We start from the raw sequence: 18,798 nt of genomic DNA, 5'->3' as shown, positions 1-18,798 counted from the left end.
TTCGAACCTGCTGAACAATGTTGTGCTTTTCCGAGTAAATTAGATTGGCCATTGTGGAAAGCAGGGAAAAAAAAAAAAACCTAAATAGCTGTTTCTACTAGTTTGGTGTCTTTAAGCTATTCTTAATGCTTTTCTAGTTTGGTGAGCTTTTTGTATAGATATTCATGTACATGATGAAATTTTTATGTTGAACAGAGGAGTAGAAAATGATGGCTGGGTAAAGTATGTAGGGCAGGATGTCCTCCGAAAGATTAATGAGGGTTGGGGTTACGTCATTGTCTAGGGCTATGGTCATAGTTACTCCAAGTTTGTCTGCCCTACGAATTCTACACCACGATGATCGCGAGTGAAGCTGCAACGTTGTACCCACTCAATAAATCTCTGGTGTGAAATATAGGTGAAGGTCTATGATTGATTTGAAATCCATGGCGCCACCAAAGATTGTTGTTTGAGCCAAAAGCTCTCTGCAAAGGTACGATAACCTTTAATGAGTTTGGTATGTGAAACATTAAGTTTAACACCAGAATGAATCATTTGTGTATGTAGTTGCAAAAGGTGTAGTGGCTCGGTATGTTAAATTAGAATTTGTTATATGGTCACAGGATCCCACTGATCCGTGTTATAAAAATCAGATAATGACACTTGATCTGTGTTATAAATTTTATTCGTTAACGTTTAGCATCTAGTTTAGGCCTGGTTTGTCCTAGTGTTGGATACATGCTAATTCTCATTGTAAAATTACTCGTGTTTTTGTCGTTGAAGAGAGGAGAAAAAAAGGGGGGGGGGTGGGGTTGCTGCTTAAGGGCACTTAAGTAGTACTGAGGTCAAAATGATAAAGAATGCCAGTTTAGATACTGAACTACCATGAGTGCAAATTTAAGCTGCCAACTACATATCTTCACTCATTTGCAATTAAGTCTACTTCAAAATTTTCACTTTGAAGTAGACTAATGATGGGTGAGGATATGCCATGAAAGATTTTGGAACTTTGACATCGGTCTACTTCTATTTTTCTTGGTTACAATGTCGTATGAATCTGGTAAAATGGAGTATAAGAATTAGAAAGAGAAAACGAGTCGAAGAGAAACAAACCCTCTATTGAAGAAAAAAAAAGGTTCTTCAACAATCTCCTGTTGAATTACCTCCTCCTTGTATTAAAGTTAGACCCTCTTAATGCAAGAAACCCATTTGCCCCAACATTAGGCTGGGTTGGATTTTTAGTTTGATCGGACAAGAAATTAACCTGATCAAAATCATTTGATTCACTGGTTCAATCGAAAATTCATCCGATTTTTGAATTGACTTTTTGTTTTTTCAATTGTGGGTCTTTGTTTTTTAATCAAATTATATATATGCTTTTGATAAGATTTGTACATTAGATCTTCATTTAAATGTGCACAAGACTCTAACACTTGCTTAGTTTTTATTTGATAACTAAATATTTTTTAAATAAACTTGTTTACCTTTTTATTACACAATTAATCCTTTTAACTTTCAAATTGACAATATTTGAGCAGTTAAAAAATTATTTTATTTTTAAATAAAAATAAAATAATGAAAAATTAATGTTATATTTTTTAAAACAGGAGACAAAATTTTATTTCATATTTGACTATATTATTTATTTAGGAAAAAGTACGATAAATGAAATTAAATCTTCTATTAATATCTATATATTCATTATATATATATTTCTAAGTACATTAATTAGTATCTAAAAGCACTTTATTAGATATTCTGTGCGTATTAAAATTACTATTTTATATTTATAAATATTAAATTAATACTCATGCACACTTAGTTAATCATCTCAATTTTAATCACAACATGCAACCTTTAATTTAATTAGATGGCTTTGGGGATGTTTTTGAGGAAGTGATTGGACCATTGATTTTGCATTCCTCTAAGCGTCCATGCTAAATGAATATTTTGGAAACTTATACTCAGCATTTTCAATTTGTCCATTTAACTCAATAATTAACGGTATCTATGAAAATGGATGAAAAACATGTACGTACTACAAGAATATGTAACGTGCTCATTTAGCCTCATGCATGAAAAATTTCTTTTAAGTACAGCAGATATGTGAAATGCTAGTGTCATGTTTAGCCTTGGTTATTTTCATTAAAATGGTTAGCAAATGTTAAGTTGAACAAGTTAAAAGAATAGAGTTTGAATTGTTTTTAACTGAAAACTTTGGAGTACAAAGTGGGAATTGGTGAAATCCATGAAGGTACCCAATGATATTATTACAAAGGTCAAGGCTTTCAAACAAGTTAATGATTTTTTTTTATGAAGTATTGTCGTGTAATTATTGTGAATTTGGTGTTGGTTGTGATAAAATTGAGGTGGATTTATCCATGCAAAAAGGAGGAGTTAGACATGCCTTGGGTTTTGCAAAAACTAAAAAGATTATGGCTTTATCCTGGTTGCCACCACTAACAATAGTGGTTAAGGTTTCTTGGAAGGAGAAGAACCAAGAGATTCAGAAACCAAAAAGAAAGGGGGAACAGAAGAGGAAAACAAAGAATACCAGAGAAAAGGTGGAGAGAGAAGAAAAAAAAAGGGCCAATGCTAAGATTTAAAAAAAGGATCTAAGTGGCATGGATAGGATTCCGAATTATTACCCAAATGTCCCCAAATCCCAAGCCTCCTCCCCTCCCCCAAAAAACCCCCAACCCCCACAAAAAATAAATTCTGTAAACAGTGAAAAACATACTGTTGTTCTGTGCTTGTGTTTTAAAAATTAGACCGAATCGATTGGTTTGATTGATTAACCATGCAGTAGCTATGGTATTGGTCTAATAGATTTCAAAAATTTTAAAAATTGGCCAAACTCAATAAAAAATTGATTGAATCGGTCAAAAACAACAAAAGAATTTGATGGTTGAACCAGTGGACAATTGAGCCTGTTGTCACTTCTTTTATTTAATATTTTACAAGTATCCAAATCATTAATATAAAAGTAAATAAAAAAGTAAACATTATTTTAGATGATCAATCGGTTGAACCATGAAATAGAAACTCATCCAATCTACTCACCGACTTGGTATAAAAACATTCGCGTAAAGCTCATTTGAAAACATGTATACATCTCACAATATTATTTTAATTTAGTATTATATCCACACAGGAATCATTCAGAACATTTTGATGTCCACCCATCCTAATCTAGACAAACAACCAATGATTGGCCAATGAAGGGATAAAATTTTCCAGGGGAGAGGGGATCTAGCTGCCCCACATTTGGATTGCTATTTTTAGCAATTTTAGTAGAAAAATATATCATAGCAATTTGACGTATATGAAGTATAAAGGTGATTGAAAAATATGTTTACAAAAAATATTTTTGCAAAAAATCGCATTCCAAACAGGTTTATTTCCTAGCTAGGTAAGCCTGAGAAACAATCTATGTGTCATGTACAAGAGTTAGCTTTATACCGTTAGCCCCATTGTAAGGGGCTTCGCATTCTCTGTTCCCAAAGTAGTCTTTGTTCCTTATTTATACAGCTGTCACATGTCTCTAATATTTTGTTAACCCAAACTCAAATAAATAGTTAACCCAAACTCAATCTGCCGGTCTTTAAAGCATTGCTTTTCTGACCACCTGTAACCCATAATTTGTGTAAAAAATTGGTTGGCTGTTCATTTCTCAGCCAAAATATTTAAATCAGGGTCTCATATGGGGGTCCTGAATGACTACAAAAAGGAGATATATTTAAAGCACAACAAGACAACACAACATATTAGTTGAGTTCTCCATAGTCCATAACGAATTTTGGTGCCCATTAATGCAATGCTATTAATTTCTTTCATTTAAGAGGGAACCAACACTGAAATGTAACGACTACTCTTTCCTACATTCTTGGTGTACACATCTTTTTTTGACATTGATGACTTCAATAGTAATAATTTTCTATCTAATTGGTAAAATCTAAGAACTATCATTGGTATGTCTATTGATCCTCACTTACCCCTCCTTAGTGTCAATGTCTGATTGAAAATGAAAGGGTAAAATACCAAAAAAAATTTGTTGTGGTTTGTCAAATGTTCAATTTAAGTCCCTCTTATTTGAAAATCTATACTATAGCTCTTTGTGTTTTCAATTAAATTGAAAATTGAATGGAAAGTATTTCACGTATAGTACGGGCAATATTGACATTTCACGTAGTACAACCATTAGATTTAATGCTTTCTATCCAATTTTTAATTTATTCGAAACTACAGGGAGTTATAGTATAGATTTTCAAACTAAAGGAAGTTAAATTAAACATTTGTCAAACCACAGGGAGTTTTTTTGGTATTTTACCCAAAATGAAATGTGAAAAAAGCATTCCATTTCCGCTCATTGAGCGTCACGGATCAACAGTAAAACTCAAAATTGCTTTAGTTTTAGCTATTCCAGTTTTAATTGAGAAAAATAAGATTATGACAGTATAACTCTACAACTTTTCTTTCTTCTCTTTTTTTAACCCAACAAACTTTTCTTTTGATATCATTCCCAAAACCCAACTCAGTCGATAGGAAAATTAACTAGGTAATTGTGAGGTTTCAGTTCAATATTTAAGTCCTCTTTTTGCCTTTTTTCTCTTATAAGGCTTAAAGTTTACTTTGGACAAAAAAAAAAAAAATGGAAATAGACCAGGCTCTAACAAATGCCCAAAATGCTCGGAAACAAGTTTGGTTTATTAATGAATAAATTTAGCCAAAAAAATTAGCGAATCATAGAACATCAAGGAGACTGTAAAATGCTCGATACTGCTTAATGCTCCCAATATTCCAGATGATTTGTCTTTAATGTTCATGTACCCTGTTCAAGTTGGCCAAGAGTAAATCATACTATCGAACTCAGGTGATCACAAGAAAATTATCTAGAGATATCAATACTAGAGACCTGATTCAAGTGTGCTATTTCTGAATCATTAGTGCTGTAGCCAAATACAATTTATTGCAGGAGACAATATCCAAAGTCCAACCAAAATCTTCCGTGCAACGCTTGCATTACATCAGATTGTTCATATGTGGGAAAAGCTTCTATTCTTTTGCAAAAGATCTGAAAGGCTAGTAAGTGAAAGGGGATGGTCAAAATATTGATATATACCTTCCTAATAATTGAGTTTAATCACAAGGCACAGTTGGATGCACCACAAAATCTTTCAATATTCAGTGGTGGCTTTTGTTAAACTGATTTGTCTCAAATGTACACCAACCCTATATTTCAATTACTCATTTTATGGCATGTTGACGGGCTAAAATTTTTAGAGAACAAAATTGGGGGGGGGGGGAGTGGATTTCCTGTGAAAGCTCAGTTCGATTTTACCAAAGAGAACTTTGTGTTTGGATAGGAAATTATTTGGGATAATTTTTTGAAAAAAAAAAAATTGTACCACTTTTTTGACGTGATGTATTTGAAATAAAAATGTGATTGATAAATATGTTTACCATACAAGCAGATCAATTTGTGTGAATAATATGCTATTCAAACACAATTTTTCACGACTCATTATAAAGATAAATTTTGTCCAAATGAAACAATTAAAATTTCTTATTGAGATTATCAGAAAGTGTGATCAAATCAAACCTAAACACACATCTGGTATAACTTTTGATGCTAATAGGGCAAATTATCAAATGCTCGTCATACAAATCATTAATGCATTAGGGATGTAGATTTAGTCTTTAGGGCTGTGGATTTAACCCATCCCAATGTAATTTTGTCACAAACTGACAAAAGCATGGCCCGTGGCCTTGTTTTCATTAAAAAAGAGAAAGTGACAAATGTGCATGATGCAATTTGTAACATGGTACATTAGTACTAATCATCTACGATCAAGGATATTAGTTCATTTCCCTTTAAAAGAGTTCTTTTTATAAGAAAAATCTTTCTAATGTGCCAAATGAATAATGCTTAAATCCTAAAAGAATTAGAGTGAAGAAGGGGAGAAATATTTGGTGTAGAAATGATCCCGCAGAACTGTTTTAAGGCGTCAAAATAAGTCCTGGACCACCTTGATCTGGAAGAGATTTTTCTTTTTTTTTTTTTGTTATTTTTGACTAGCATACTAGAAATGCATATGGAACACAATCAAGAATTTCTTGTTTTCTGTCTTGTCTTGATCTTTGTCAAATTTACAATGGAGAATTTTATCAATCAATATTTGTCATTCATTCCAGCTCTTTGATTAAGCACAGTCCCTCTCTAATTTGTACAAATTGAAATCGGTTCTCATAAATGGGATGAAATTTCTGCGCATAAGAAAAACAAGATTCGACGGCAGTAGGATAGCACAATAATAGCTGAATATAGTAACAAAAAGATAGAAAGGTAAACTCTCTAGCTAGAACAAATCTCAAGGAAAGTCAGGACTATAGGTGGCAAACAAATCCATTTAATTAAATTTACCCATATCCGCCCATGAATAGATGGGTATAGGTATTTTAAATTTTTGTATATGGGTATAAATGAATTATCCAATAATTAAATTGGTATTATTGGATAACCCATCAAACCTAATTAACCCATTTAAAATTGTCTTCTCCCAAACCTCCTCTCTTCCTCCACCCATTTTTTTTTTCAAAATATTTATTTTGTCATGATGTTAACTACTTTTGTTTCATTATTATTATTATTTGTTGGTTTTATCTTATCATTTTATTTTTTTTTAGTTTGGTAACTTGCTCATTTTTTAGCATTACTAATTTATGACAAGTTTTAGCCTCTTATCCTACCTTTCCAAAATAAAATTTTAAATTTACACACGGGAAAAATGCTAGGGGTTCAAAATTTTTGGATTAAGTTTTTATGTCAACTTTTCTAGTACTTAATTCAAATTTTTATATTCTTATTGTTCAATTATTAAATAGTATGTAATTTTGCTACATAGAGTACAGAAAGAAAAAAAAATTGGTAATTAGGTTTATTGAACATTATAAGTAAATATTTAAAACTAATGATACGTGCAAGGGATGGTATAAATTGATAACTTAGTCTGTAAAAATGAGTTTACAAAAAGTTAAAATAAATGGGTAATTGGATTATCCAATTCATTTTTTGACTTACCTATTTATACTCATCTAATTAGATGAGTATAAATGGGTTGATTCACTTATACTCATTACCCATTTTAACCAACTCAAACCCGCCCAAATCACCCATTTTGACACCTCTAGTCATGACCCTTAAGTCTAATGAAACTAGTTCTTTTAGGGTGCTTGATTTCATAAACTGGACCAACTAGTCCTTCATAAAATGTTGTGGTCAGATATAATTAAATTCGATGCACATTGAACAATCCCCCAATGGCAACCAGTCCAAGTCTACTCAATGCATGATCACTGCTGGTTGTTGTGTTGTTTAAATCAACAATCAAAATTTGTTACGAGTCTATATAAGCCTTTAGGGTCATCAATCTTTATCTTTCTCTTTCTCAAAATATAGCTAGAGTAGTTACTATACTTAAAAAGGATTGATACCTTAGTTATTTTTCTACGTCAAAATATGTGAAATGGATTAATTAGATAGGGAGAAATGAAAATGTAATCCATGACAACAGCTTTGAGATAATTATGATGATCAAAGAATGTAAAATACCCTTCTAAATTAAACCACACTATTTGAAGTTTAATTCTCCCATTAATCACAGAAGAACTCTTTCTTGCAAGAGAATATATATCAATGCCATTGCAGTGTTCAACAATTAGCCGCTAAAACAAAGGAATGCATGCAAGTCTGCTCAATTTCAAAGGCATAAATAATTGTAGAACTCAACACTATTATATTAACAATAAAAGAAAGTATTTACCAAAGAATATGGATTAAAAAGTACATCTCCTATTTAAACTTAACAAATGGTGAATTAAGAACCATTTTTCGTGAAGGGGTGTATTATAAACCTAACTTTGTAATAATAGTTGCTAAGTGCTCCTCTTCACAGTTTTTCCGATAGACAAACCCATATCTATTTCCAGTCGATCATTTCCTTTATCATTCTCAAAGTACAAACTGTAACATGTATTCTTTTTTTTTTTTTTGCTTCTTCTTCTTGAAAGCTATATAGCTTAATTGTGAAGGAAAATATTAACCATGCATTTACACGTCTTCTATAAAAAGCATCAATTATTTTTTGATTCCAGGTTATCTTTTTTCTCCCCAAATTGGCTTTACTAGTTTCTAGTGTATATAGTAGTTGCACAAATGTGACCTGCACAAATTGTCTTGTTTCTAGATTTTAAAGGCAAGCAATAAATCCGGCATCTGTGATAATGTAGAACTTTAGGAGGACTTTTAATGTAGAACTTTACTAGTCTTGTACCCCTTGCCCTTGAAACTCAACTCCTAATTCCGCCGGTGCATGGAATGATTCCCACTATGTACACCAAACAATAGGTGTGGTTATAATTGATTTTGATACTCATTCCTGATTTTCATGTCCATCTAACAAACACCACTTAACTCCATGAAGTTGAAGCCATTTTGTCCCAGTGTCATTTTCAACATATATAAACAGAAAAAGAAGCTGCATCTGGTGATGAAAAGATGACCATACCTAGTAGTCATAGGCACTTAATATGATATACCCAGTAATCATAGGCACTTGATGTGGTAAAATTTCTGGTGAAAAGAGGAATTCAACTGGGAGCTGGGATGGATAAAAGTATGTACTAGCAATCTACTGCTAGAAGACTCCTTGTTCGGAGTACAGTGATTTTTCGGAGAAAAATTCTTACGTTTGTTGTGAATGTTCCTTTTACATATATTTCAATTAATTTTTTATCACCCATACGTTGCGTCCTAAAAAATATTACAGTAATTGTTTCTCCAAAGATTCCCCAGAAAATGCAATCCAATTGGGCTCTTTTTTTTTTAATTTTCTTTAAAACTTCTCTTGGCAATTCAATACTTCACGATAAGTATCACTCGTACGCATTTTCAGAATTTGATAATGAATGGCAATGTTGCAAAAGGCTTATGATGGGACCAACCAACGAAGCCAACTGTCCAACATTCATAAGCTTTCCCAAATCCGCCAAAGTCAATTTTACATAAAGAACAAAGGTAAACTCTTCAGTGAACAATCAACCACCATGAATAATCATTTGGTATTCATTTTTCTTTCCAGAAAATGATATGATTTTAAGTAAAACAACATGCACAAGATGCGGTAATAACCCAAATTGGAATTATAACTCCCAACTGGAAGACATGAACATCCTATTTGTGGGATTTAAAAATAAATTGTTTTCAACACTAAATTAAGGCCCAATTAATTGGCTTATTTCAGTGCATAATTAATTCTAAGAAAGTAAGGTTTTTGAGGCTTCTTTCCCTCTAAATTTTCTTCTTCCTAATCCCTGCCACCATTGGGATTGAATTTGGAGTACAAATTTCAATAAATAAAACAATTATTATATTTTTACATGGTGTTATCTTAGTGTTTATATTGAATTATTGATTAGTTTAGTCTACTGTATAGTGCAGTTGCCAGAAGTCCTAGATCCCAAGCAAACTTTTCAAAGAGTCATCTATGTCAAATATCATCGCTCTAGGACACTCCATTTATTCTAGTACTTGTTAATTTAGACTGGAGTCCATTGGATTATCTTTCCCCATTGAAATGGGGACACTCTATTGTACTCTTTTGGAAAGGACTCTCACAATAAATTGTATAGAAAAGCTTCAAGACAAGGGACTTTATGTTCTTACCAATAAAGGGGGGTAATTTTGTCAAGATGTCATGTGCAAATATTACACATGATTTTTTTCGAACGGTCTGCCTAACGGGTGCCATAAAGTACTTGTTAAAATATATTTCAGATATTATATTTTTAAAAATATAAGATTAATTATAAAAAGTAAATAAATACAAAGGAAGATAGACAAAATTAAATAGGAAAAGTATATAAATGCAAGAGAGGATAATAATTGTTAGTATGCATCTATAGATAGTAGGATAGGTGAATATTAGGTGTGTTAACGAGTATCTTAAGAACACCCGTTAGAAAAACCCTTTTCGAAAAATGACAACTGGACTATTCTGATATCAATTGCTAATTTCATGCGGTCGGCTGGTTCAATTCAAAGTTCAAGGAGTACTACAAGGGGCTAAAAATTTGTTGGGGGTTTAAGATATCTTACCTCAAAAACCAAAAAAAAAAAAAAGGAGAGAGAGAGGGAAAGACAATTAAGAATCAGGTGTTTTTTTCATAAGAAATGAAATCCATTAGAAGAATAAAGTAATCCCATCACCTTACCACTTAGGGGTTGCTACATTATCATAACGCAAAATGTGGTTTGGTAAATTACCAGTTAACACACTATTGCCTAATAGGTCAAAATAGTTGCAATGGGAATAGGCCAACTTTTCAATCAGGAAATGGTCATATACCAAGGCAGTGCCCCATTGTTGACTGGACCAAGTAGCCTATCTATTCAAAGTGCACTGACTTGACAAATTGGTTTTTAATCAAAAGATGAATTTTAAAGAAAGAAAACATTATGGGGTGCTTGAAGAAAACTTCAGAGAAATAAATGGGGTTGGCTCCACCTTTTCTTTTTTTTTTTTTTTTCTCACTCCACCTCAGATCCTGATTACTATCAAGTCAACATCAAAAGCAATCATACTTGTCGAAGATTATTTTGACTTTGCATGTGTAATATTTCTTGTTAATTCATGCATTTAAGTCCAAGGAAAATAAAGGGATTTGTGATAATTATCCATTCGTCTGGACATAAAAGTTATGTTGTTGGACCGAGAAATATTGTCCTTGACTTCTTGGGAGTAATTATTATTTTCTGAAATATGAAAAGGAAGTTTTTATTTATTCATTTTTTAAATTTTAAGGCAAACATGTTAAAAAGGAAGTTTTTTTTTTTACAAGTAAAAAAGAAAGTGAAAGATTTTGAAATCAGAACTTCCTACTTGTACCTCGTCCACTTTACTATCCAATTTTCAACCCTCCCCCAGGTAGAAAAAGGAAGTTGATGCCTCACAAACTAAAATATCAAGTGAGTCGGCATTGACAACTACTTTACATTAATATCACCACCAAAATTTGGTGTGGAAATTCTAGAGATGCTATGCAGTCAAGTGATAAGATGCTATCACAGCAGTTGATGCAAACACATAGTAGTAAATGTAGTTGTTTCCGTTCATTATACATTTCATGTTTATGAGGAGGTTAAATGCCTTCCACCAGCTTACAAGATTAATATAAACAAAAGAAAAAAAAAAACAGCAGAAACTTCCAATATTAGACGATTTTTTTTTTTTTTTTTTTGCCTTAGTTATGATGATCACAAGAACTACGATGATTTTTAGGCCTTGTGTGGAAAAAGTCGAACTGGAAGTCCCTTGGCAGGAATGGGCATCGGATCCACGACAATCTTTTCATCAGGAATTATTTTTTCCCACCTGAATCTCTTCACAACATGATGGATGAAAACAAGTATTTCCAAGCGGGCATACTCTTTTCCTGGGCACATTCTAGGACCTCCACCAAAAGGTACAAATGTATAAGGAGCAGGTCCACTTCCTTCAAACCTTGAAGGGTCGAATTTTTGTGGTTCTGGGAAGCATTCAGGATTTCTATGTGTTGTATTGGCACTCCAATATATCTGCATTATTTTAGAGACAACAATAATTCGTTAATTATGTGAGCCAATAAGTATATATAAAGATTGCATGATACACTTTTTTTTTTTTAACCCTCCCACTCCTCTCCACGCCTTTTCATTCCCAATGGCGCCAGATCCAGGATTCGAACCGCATGTTACACTTCTTTTCTTTGCTAGGAAATTAGACAAAAATAAATTGTTAATTATGTATGTATATGCATATACTACTTTTGTTTTTACCTTCCATCCCTTTGGAATTGAGAAACCATTGTACATGAAATCAGCAAGAGCTTCTCTAAAAGCACCTTGGAGCGGAGGAGCAAGTCTTAATACTTCGCATGCAACATTCCATGAATACTTCATTTTCTGAATATCATCCCAGTTCAACAGTTCACCTGGTGCTTTTGATTTGACGATCTCCATTTGCTCTGTAGAAAAAAGAAACAAAATGAAACGTGGGTTAGGTAATTTTATGCTAATTTACTCTTTGCAAGCTCTGCAAGAAGGAAATTGGACTTTCTGAAAAAAAAGAAAAGAAAAAAGAGTACTTGTCTATCAAAATCTTTAGCAAGTCTTTCACAGATACCCTTCACTGATTGTAATGGAAAATTTGGCCCTATGGAGTCAAAGTTTTGTATCTGCCTTTGTCAATAATATCATGCGATAACTTCAATAGTCCTTTATGAGTTCCAATAAAAATTCATTGTCTGGATATCCCATTTTTTCAAATAATATTTTGTTTATATCATAAATACATTTTTTAATTCACATTTTTATATTTTCAATCACCTTTTTATCTCACATACGTCATATCACAAAAAGTGTTACAATAATTATTTCAAATAATATTTCAAACAACATTCTATCCAAACAGTGTGCAAGAAAGGCACTTAAAAAGCTAAAATCTGATCTTTTTTGGCCACGATCTTTTCCAGTTGGAAGATGTGCATTTAATGGGTGTAGCTCATGAATTCCACAGATTTAGAATAAATAGCTGTGAGTAGTTAGCATATTAAACCTGATTGGGGTTGGAAGCACATAAAAAGCAAAATAAACAAAACAGAAAGAAGCCTATGGCACGAATATGAAGCTTAAAAAAAAAAAGAAAACAATATGAAACCTGGGTTAAACTGAATTCATTTTTAAATTTGTGACTCACACCAAAGTGACCAAATTTATTTGCTTTATAAAGTTCAAGGACTTAATTGAAATTTCTAATAATTTGAGGGCTAACTAGAATCTTTTTTAAAAGGTCTAACCACCTTCCACTATTGCAATCAATTTTTGACCAATTCCAAAATATACAAGCAAAGATAGCGTTAATTCTTGTTTGAAAATATGCTCATAAATAACTTCTCGTAGAGGAAACCTTAATTTACTTGGGCGCAATTCTACTTATAGTTCCATCAATACACTATTTTTAGAAATAAGCAAAAATTTGACAGATGCCAATAATGAATCAATCAAAACCTTACCCTTGTAGACTCCTTCATAAATTTCAGGCAACTCTGCAAGGAATTTGATAACGAAAGTACATGCTGAGCTAGCGGTATCGTGGCCTCCAATCAATAATCCAAGAATCTTATCAGCAACATCCAATTCATGCATGAATTTTCCGTTTTCATCACTTGTTGTAAGCATATGTGACATGATATCTTGTGTAGGTGATGCTTTGCCTTCAGCCAAATCAACTTTCCTTTGGTTGATAAGGGCCAGAAGCATCTTCCTGATCTGGTTAGAGGCCTTAACAGCACGGTTGAAAGGGGTTCCGGGCAAATCAATAGGGACAGAAATGAGCCCGGATGCCAAAACGTTGAATGGCTGGAGCAACTTAGCAACTTCAGTTGGTTCCTCGACGCTCACAAACAATCTGGAAGCTATCCAAAACGTGTAGTTCTTGCAAAGAGGGAAAACTTTCACTTGATCCTTGTTTTCCCAACCAGAAGAGAAGTGTCGTCCAGCAATATGATCCATGATACCGATGTATCGTTGCAAAGCTTCAGGTTTAAGGAAGTTTGGGAGCATTTTTCTCATCTTGATGGCCTCCTCTTTTGATGAAGTTTGGGTTGACGACGGGAAGACCTTGTCAACAGAGGCAGGCCACCATGCCTGAACAAGCTTGTTCTCATTTGAGAACAAGAACTTGTTACCAGGCGCACCACAGAAAACGGCTGCTTTTTCACCTAAGAGATGAGTCTTGAAAACATGGGAAGAGTACTTGGCCATGCGATCAAAAACAAACTTTTCAGGGTGGCCTTTCCACCCACAGGACAAGAACTCAAGGCTTTCTCCCACCATCGGCCATCCCGTCTTACCGGGCGGTAAGGGTCCGGACAAGGCTGACCTGCTCTTGTAGAAGAGGAAATGGAGTGAGAGTGTAACGAGAAGCAAAAACAAGCAGAGCAAAGAGACATAGAAAAACTCCATTATTTGTTCCGTGACTCGATGATATGCCGTGAAACGGAAACCAAGGGAAAATGCCCTTTGTGTGTGAGTGGAGATGCGAGTTTCGTATTGACACAAGGCGCATATATAGGCACATATAGACTTTGTGATATTGGACGTTTGTACAATAATTAATCGTATACACGGTTTACTGTTGTCCCCTAATATATCTGGACTTTTTTTTATACCATGATTTAGAGTGGCAAAAAATTGAAGTCAAAATGAGGTAGCTAATGAACACGAAAGTCTTAAATAGGGATGCGGTCAATTGCATTTGTTTTGTTGGTCTATGTACCAACTACGAAAGAGTAGTGTTACTAAACCAGCACACTAGCTTATTGTGGATACTTTATAGTTTATACGACCTTTGAGAAAGAAATGCAGTTTAACAAGCATACATCATATTAAAGATACAGACATTTTAGAGCTCGGATACTCTTCAATCTGCTTCATTATGTTCCAAGATTTCCTTCCAATTTCGTATTCATAGCCTGCAAAGGGAAATAATGGTTTATAAAATCTAACGAATTTTGAACATTCTGAAAGGAAAAAATTTGGATTGGCTTCATATAAGATTTTCATAATTGCAAGACTTTAAGAGGTCGAGGATTGTGTTTTGAGGATAAAGGGGAAAATCTTGAAGAAGTATTCAAAAAAACATAGTGCATACATGTCAAGTTTATTTAGACCAAAGATTGTTTCCATTTAGGGTCTGTTTGTTTGGAAGGAAAATATTTTCCAGAAAATGTTTTCCTGATTTTCTATTGTTTGGTTGGGTTATTGGTTTGGGAAAATTTTTTCCTACCGAATATATTTTACATTAGATGGTGTAAAATGACTTCCCATATAAATGAATTGAAGTTATTTTCCATGTCCGCCTCGCAAGTTGTAAGACTACCCATTCAAGCTCCCCCACCAGCCTTAAGATTTAGAACAAAAGCCACCACTCGTGCAATGGCCCACTAAAGATTTGTAGTTTCCATCTCCTCCCAAACAGTGGGAAAAACATGGAGAAGGTAATTATTTTCCCTGATAAAATTTTCCATGGAAGACATTTTCCGTTGAAAATATTTTACATTGAATCAAACGGACCCTTAGTGTTGAAAATTAACACATGGTGTTATATAATTGACTTCAAAATGGCACTGCGAACATGCAACTTCCTTGCCCTCCAGCTTATTTGGCTGTGGACTAAGGAAAAAAGGGATGAGTCACTCTCAAATTATTGTCTTGGGAAGACTGAATCATCCTCTCATCTTATTTAAGCAATCTTCTCAAGCTTAGTCAGTAATGGACGATTGACATATATTTGGTAGGTGAATTATTTTCAGCTTTAGTTACCGAAATAGGTTCATATGTAAAAGAGTCAGATAATTGGTTAGCCATAAAGTCATTATTTATTTAGAATTTTTCTATATTTGGTTAGTACTCGCAATTTATATGAATGGTCTAGCTCAAGTAAATTCATATAAACCTCTTTTTTTTTTTTTTACCTCCCATTCCCTTATTCCCTTTCTACCCTAAACCTACCAGTTAAAATTTGAACTCTGATCTATCAAGGTGGAGTTCAACTCCCTGACCAGTAGCTCCCACTACTAGTGGATGTACAAATCTCATCTCGAGCATTGCCAATACATGAATTCATGTTATAAGACCGAGATGCCCACTACTATTGATTGCCTACTAAAATTGTAATTATTATTTTGAAACTACATTTTAGATTCCTATTTCTCCATCAGTATGCCATATGAAATTAATTGATGTTTCCAAAATGATATTGCTTCATATTGCGATATCTATATAAATGAATAAGATGAGGGTTTGATATTAGAAATTGTAGATTAATCCCTTCCTCGACATTTATCAATCCAAAACTATGCTTGTTTCTTAGTAGGAGAAATAATAACTTAGTTTGGCTAAGGGGTACCCTTGGTACTCGTTAAGAAGGGTCTCGGGCATAAGTTTTCTTTTTCTAATATAGAAAACTCTCTAAACACAAAGATGCAATAATGTTAATTAGGGATAATTTCAAAAACATCCCCTAAGGATTCTGACAATTGCAGCCGCCTCCCTTGAGATTTGAAAAATTATTGAAACTTCCTCTAGAAAATATATTTTGGTAACAAATGGTGATGTAAGCACAAAAGGTCTAATGAACATCCTGTATTGCCTGGCCCTATTTGATTTACAAAACAAATTAAATGACAAAAGAAATAAAATATCAGCATTACTTGATAAATAAAAAATTTTAAGGCAGTTCTTTATAGCAAAATTTAGGCCATTGTTTCAAGGCATCATATTTTAATGTTTGGACTTCCTTTTTTTCTTTGCTAAGTAAGTTGTGAAGAAACTATTTTAACAAATGCATCTTTACTAGTCGGCTATTTATAAAACTAAGTAAGGAGTCAATTTAAATGATCTAGGAATTGAATATAATGTATTATGTGAGATGAGGTTAGACTTTTTGAATAAAGAAATATTTGCAAAATGTGGTTTACTTTTTTCTTTACTCCCGCTTTTCACTTAGGATTTGTAGAGTTATCAAGATTATTATAATCTTTTCATAACACTACGTGAAGTAAGTGTAATTTTTCAAACTTTAAAGGAAGTGGCTGCAATTCTTAGAAACCTTAGGGAAGGTTTATAACATTTTCCCTATTAATTTTGTGTATTCATTTGGTAAACTACGACCAAATGTTAAATAGTCATTTCTTTTAGTCGTTCTCCAAATTTTATGCAGACTTATTTCCCTTTTAGTTATGATTGGGTGCAATATATCAACGAGTATTTCAGACATACCAGTAAACGCTGAAAGTGTGGATGTTGTGGTGATTCAATTTCTTTTAGCTCCCAATCAGTGGTTGCTCCAAATGTCCATCAAATCATAAGCTAATAATAAAATGCAAAATTTGTTATCCTGGGTAATTTGAATATCAATTGAACTATTACTCTTTGATCATCAAAAGTAAAGTCATCCTCTAAATATAAGCAAAGATGTATCAGGATAGAAACCCTCTTCTTTAGGTAACCTGGCCCCTACCCTAGTACTGTTTAAATTTCACCCCACATACTAGTCCCAAAAGCCCACAGAGTTTAGGTAGTATACCCTGAACCCATCTCCTTTAGAGTTTCAAGTAGCCTACTAATAACAATTTCGAATTACAACAACATGCCAAGTACTCCAATCATCAAATTTCTTAGTAAAACATTTACTTTAAACAAAGATGATAAAATATGATAGTGATTAACAGCACCCAAACCAAAGTTAAACAAATTTTTGTGCATAAATTAAAATTTTGCATCCATTTTTCCAGTTTTATGCCTCAATCTACTTAAAAAACAAAAATGTTGGATTTCGTGAAAAAACAAACTAAGAAAAGCCAGAACATGATATGAAAGAAAGAAAGTACACTTTTACACATAAATGGTTTGTTTTTCAAAATGCCTAGGGTACTAACGTAGGAAACTAAATGGATAATTAACCCTTTGTATTGCTACTTTTGACTCCAAACTTCTCCCATATGCTCCTAAGAGAACCATCATTGGTAGTAATTAGTGTATATTTGAGCTACAACCCTTCCATGCCAGATTCATTAACACTATGGAGTTCATACTCCACTTATTTAAACATGGATAGTATCCTAATGCGTTTTCTTGTTCACATAATCCGTCATTTATTTTATTTGTGTCTTCTTTAACAAGAAAATTGCCCTTTAATTTAGCATAAATGATTGTATGTTATGTAATTTCTTCCTTGAACGTGTTTCCTTCAGCTTGCTTTATACCTTTCTTGAATCACACTTAAGACAAAAAACAATATGTTATTTGATTTGGTATGAATATTGGAGAAGAGTTCGAATTTACAGAGAAAAACAAAGATATGCAAGAGTGCCATGGTTAGGTTAAGCTTAACTTGTAGCAAACATACATACGAGTCAATGTATGATAATGAGTTTATACACCTATCTAATACTAATTATTGTAAAGGAAAATAAGAAATTCAATTCATGTTGCTGCTGTATTTGGAATGCACATATATGGAGTGGTTGGACTTAATATCATTTCCAAGCAATTGGTTTTATTGGAATTTCATGACAATAATGTATGAAGTACTACAACTGAAGTCCACAATAGAAAAGAAAAAGTGGCACCACATGAATCATGAGGCAAAGAGTTATCAAATCTTGTCAAATAGAGCTTTTGTGTTTCTTTGGTCAAAACTATAGGTGGCAAATCAATCCATTTAACTAAATTTATCCATACCTGTCCATGAATGGATGAGTATGGATATCTTAAATATTTACATATGGGTATAAATGGATTACCCAATAATACTCATCTATTAAGTGGGTATTATTAGGTAACTCATCAAACCCAATTAACCTATTTAGAATTGTTTTCCCCCAAATATCCTCTCTTCCCCCACCCCTTTTTTTTTTTCAGATTTTTCATTTTGTCATGATGTTAACTACTTTTGTTTTATTATTATTATTATTTGTTGATTTTATCTTATCATTTTATTTTATCTTAGTTTGTTAACGTGCTCATTTTTCAGCATTACCAATTTATTATAAGTTTTAGACTCTTTTCCTACCTTTCCAAAATGAAAATTTAAATTTACACATGAAAAAAATGTTAGGGGTTCAAAATTTTTAGATTAAGTTTTTATGTTAACTTTTATAGTACTTAGTTCAAATTTTTATATTCTTATTATTCAATTATTAAATAGTATGTAATTT

General features: G+C 32.9%; 1 protein-coding gene across 1 annotated transcript; it reads right to left on the bottom strand.

Moving 5' to 3' along the window:
- Window positions 1–11,110: 11,110 nt before the first annotated feature.
- On the bottom strand, window positions 11,111–14,123 carry LOC113697334 (beta-amyrin 28-monooxygenase). Its single transcript, XM_027216914.2, has 3 exons — window positions 13,090–14,123; window positions 11,855–12,042; window positions 11,111–11,614 (listed from the first exon to the last, which is right to left on the bottom strand). The coding sequence occupies exons 1-3, from the start codon at window positions 14,039–14,041 to the stop codon at window positions 11,315–11,317; spliced, it is 1,440 nt and encodes a 479-aa protein (XP_027072715.1). The 5' UTR covers window positions 14,042–14,123; the 3' UTR covers window positions 11,111–11,314.
- Between the last annotated feature and the right edge of the window lie 4,675 nt (window positions 14,124–18,798).

Source organism: Coffea arabica, chromosome 6e, assembly GCF_036785885.1.
Source record: "Coffea arabica cultivar ET-39 chromosome 6e, Coffea Arabica ET-39 HiFi, whole genome shotgun sequence".
NCBI classification, from domain to species: Eukaryota; Viridiplantae; Streptophyta; class Magnoliopsida; order Gentianales; family Rubiaceae; genus Coffea; species Coffea arabica.
The sequence above is the reverse complement of the archived record's forward strand: the minus strand, read 5'-3'. Positions and strand labels throughout refer to the sequence as shown.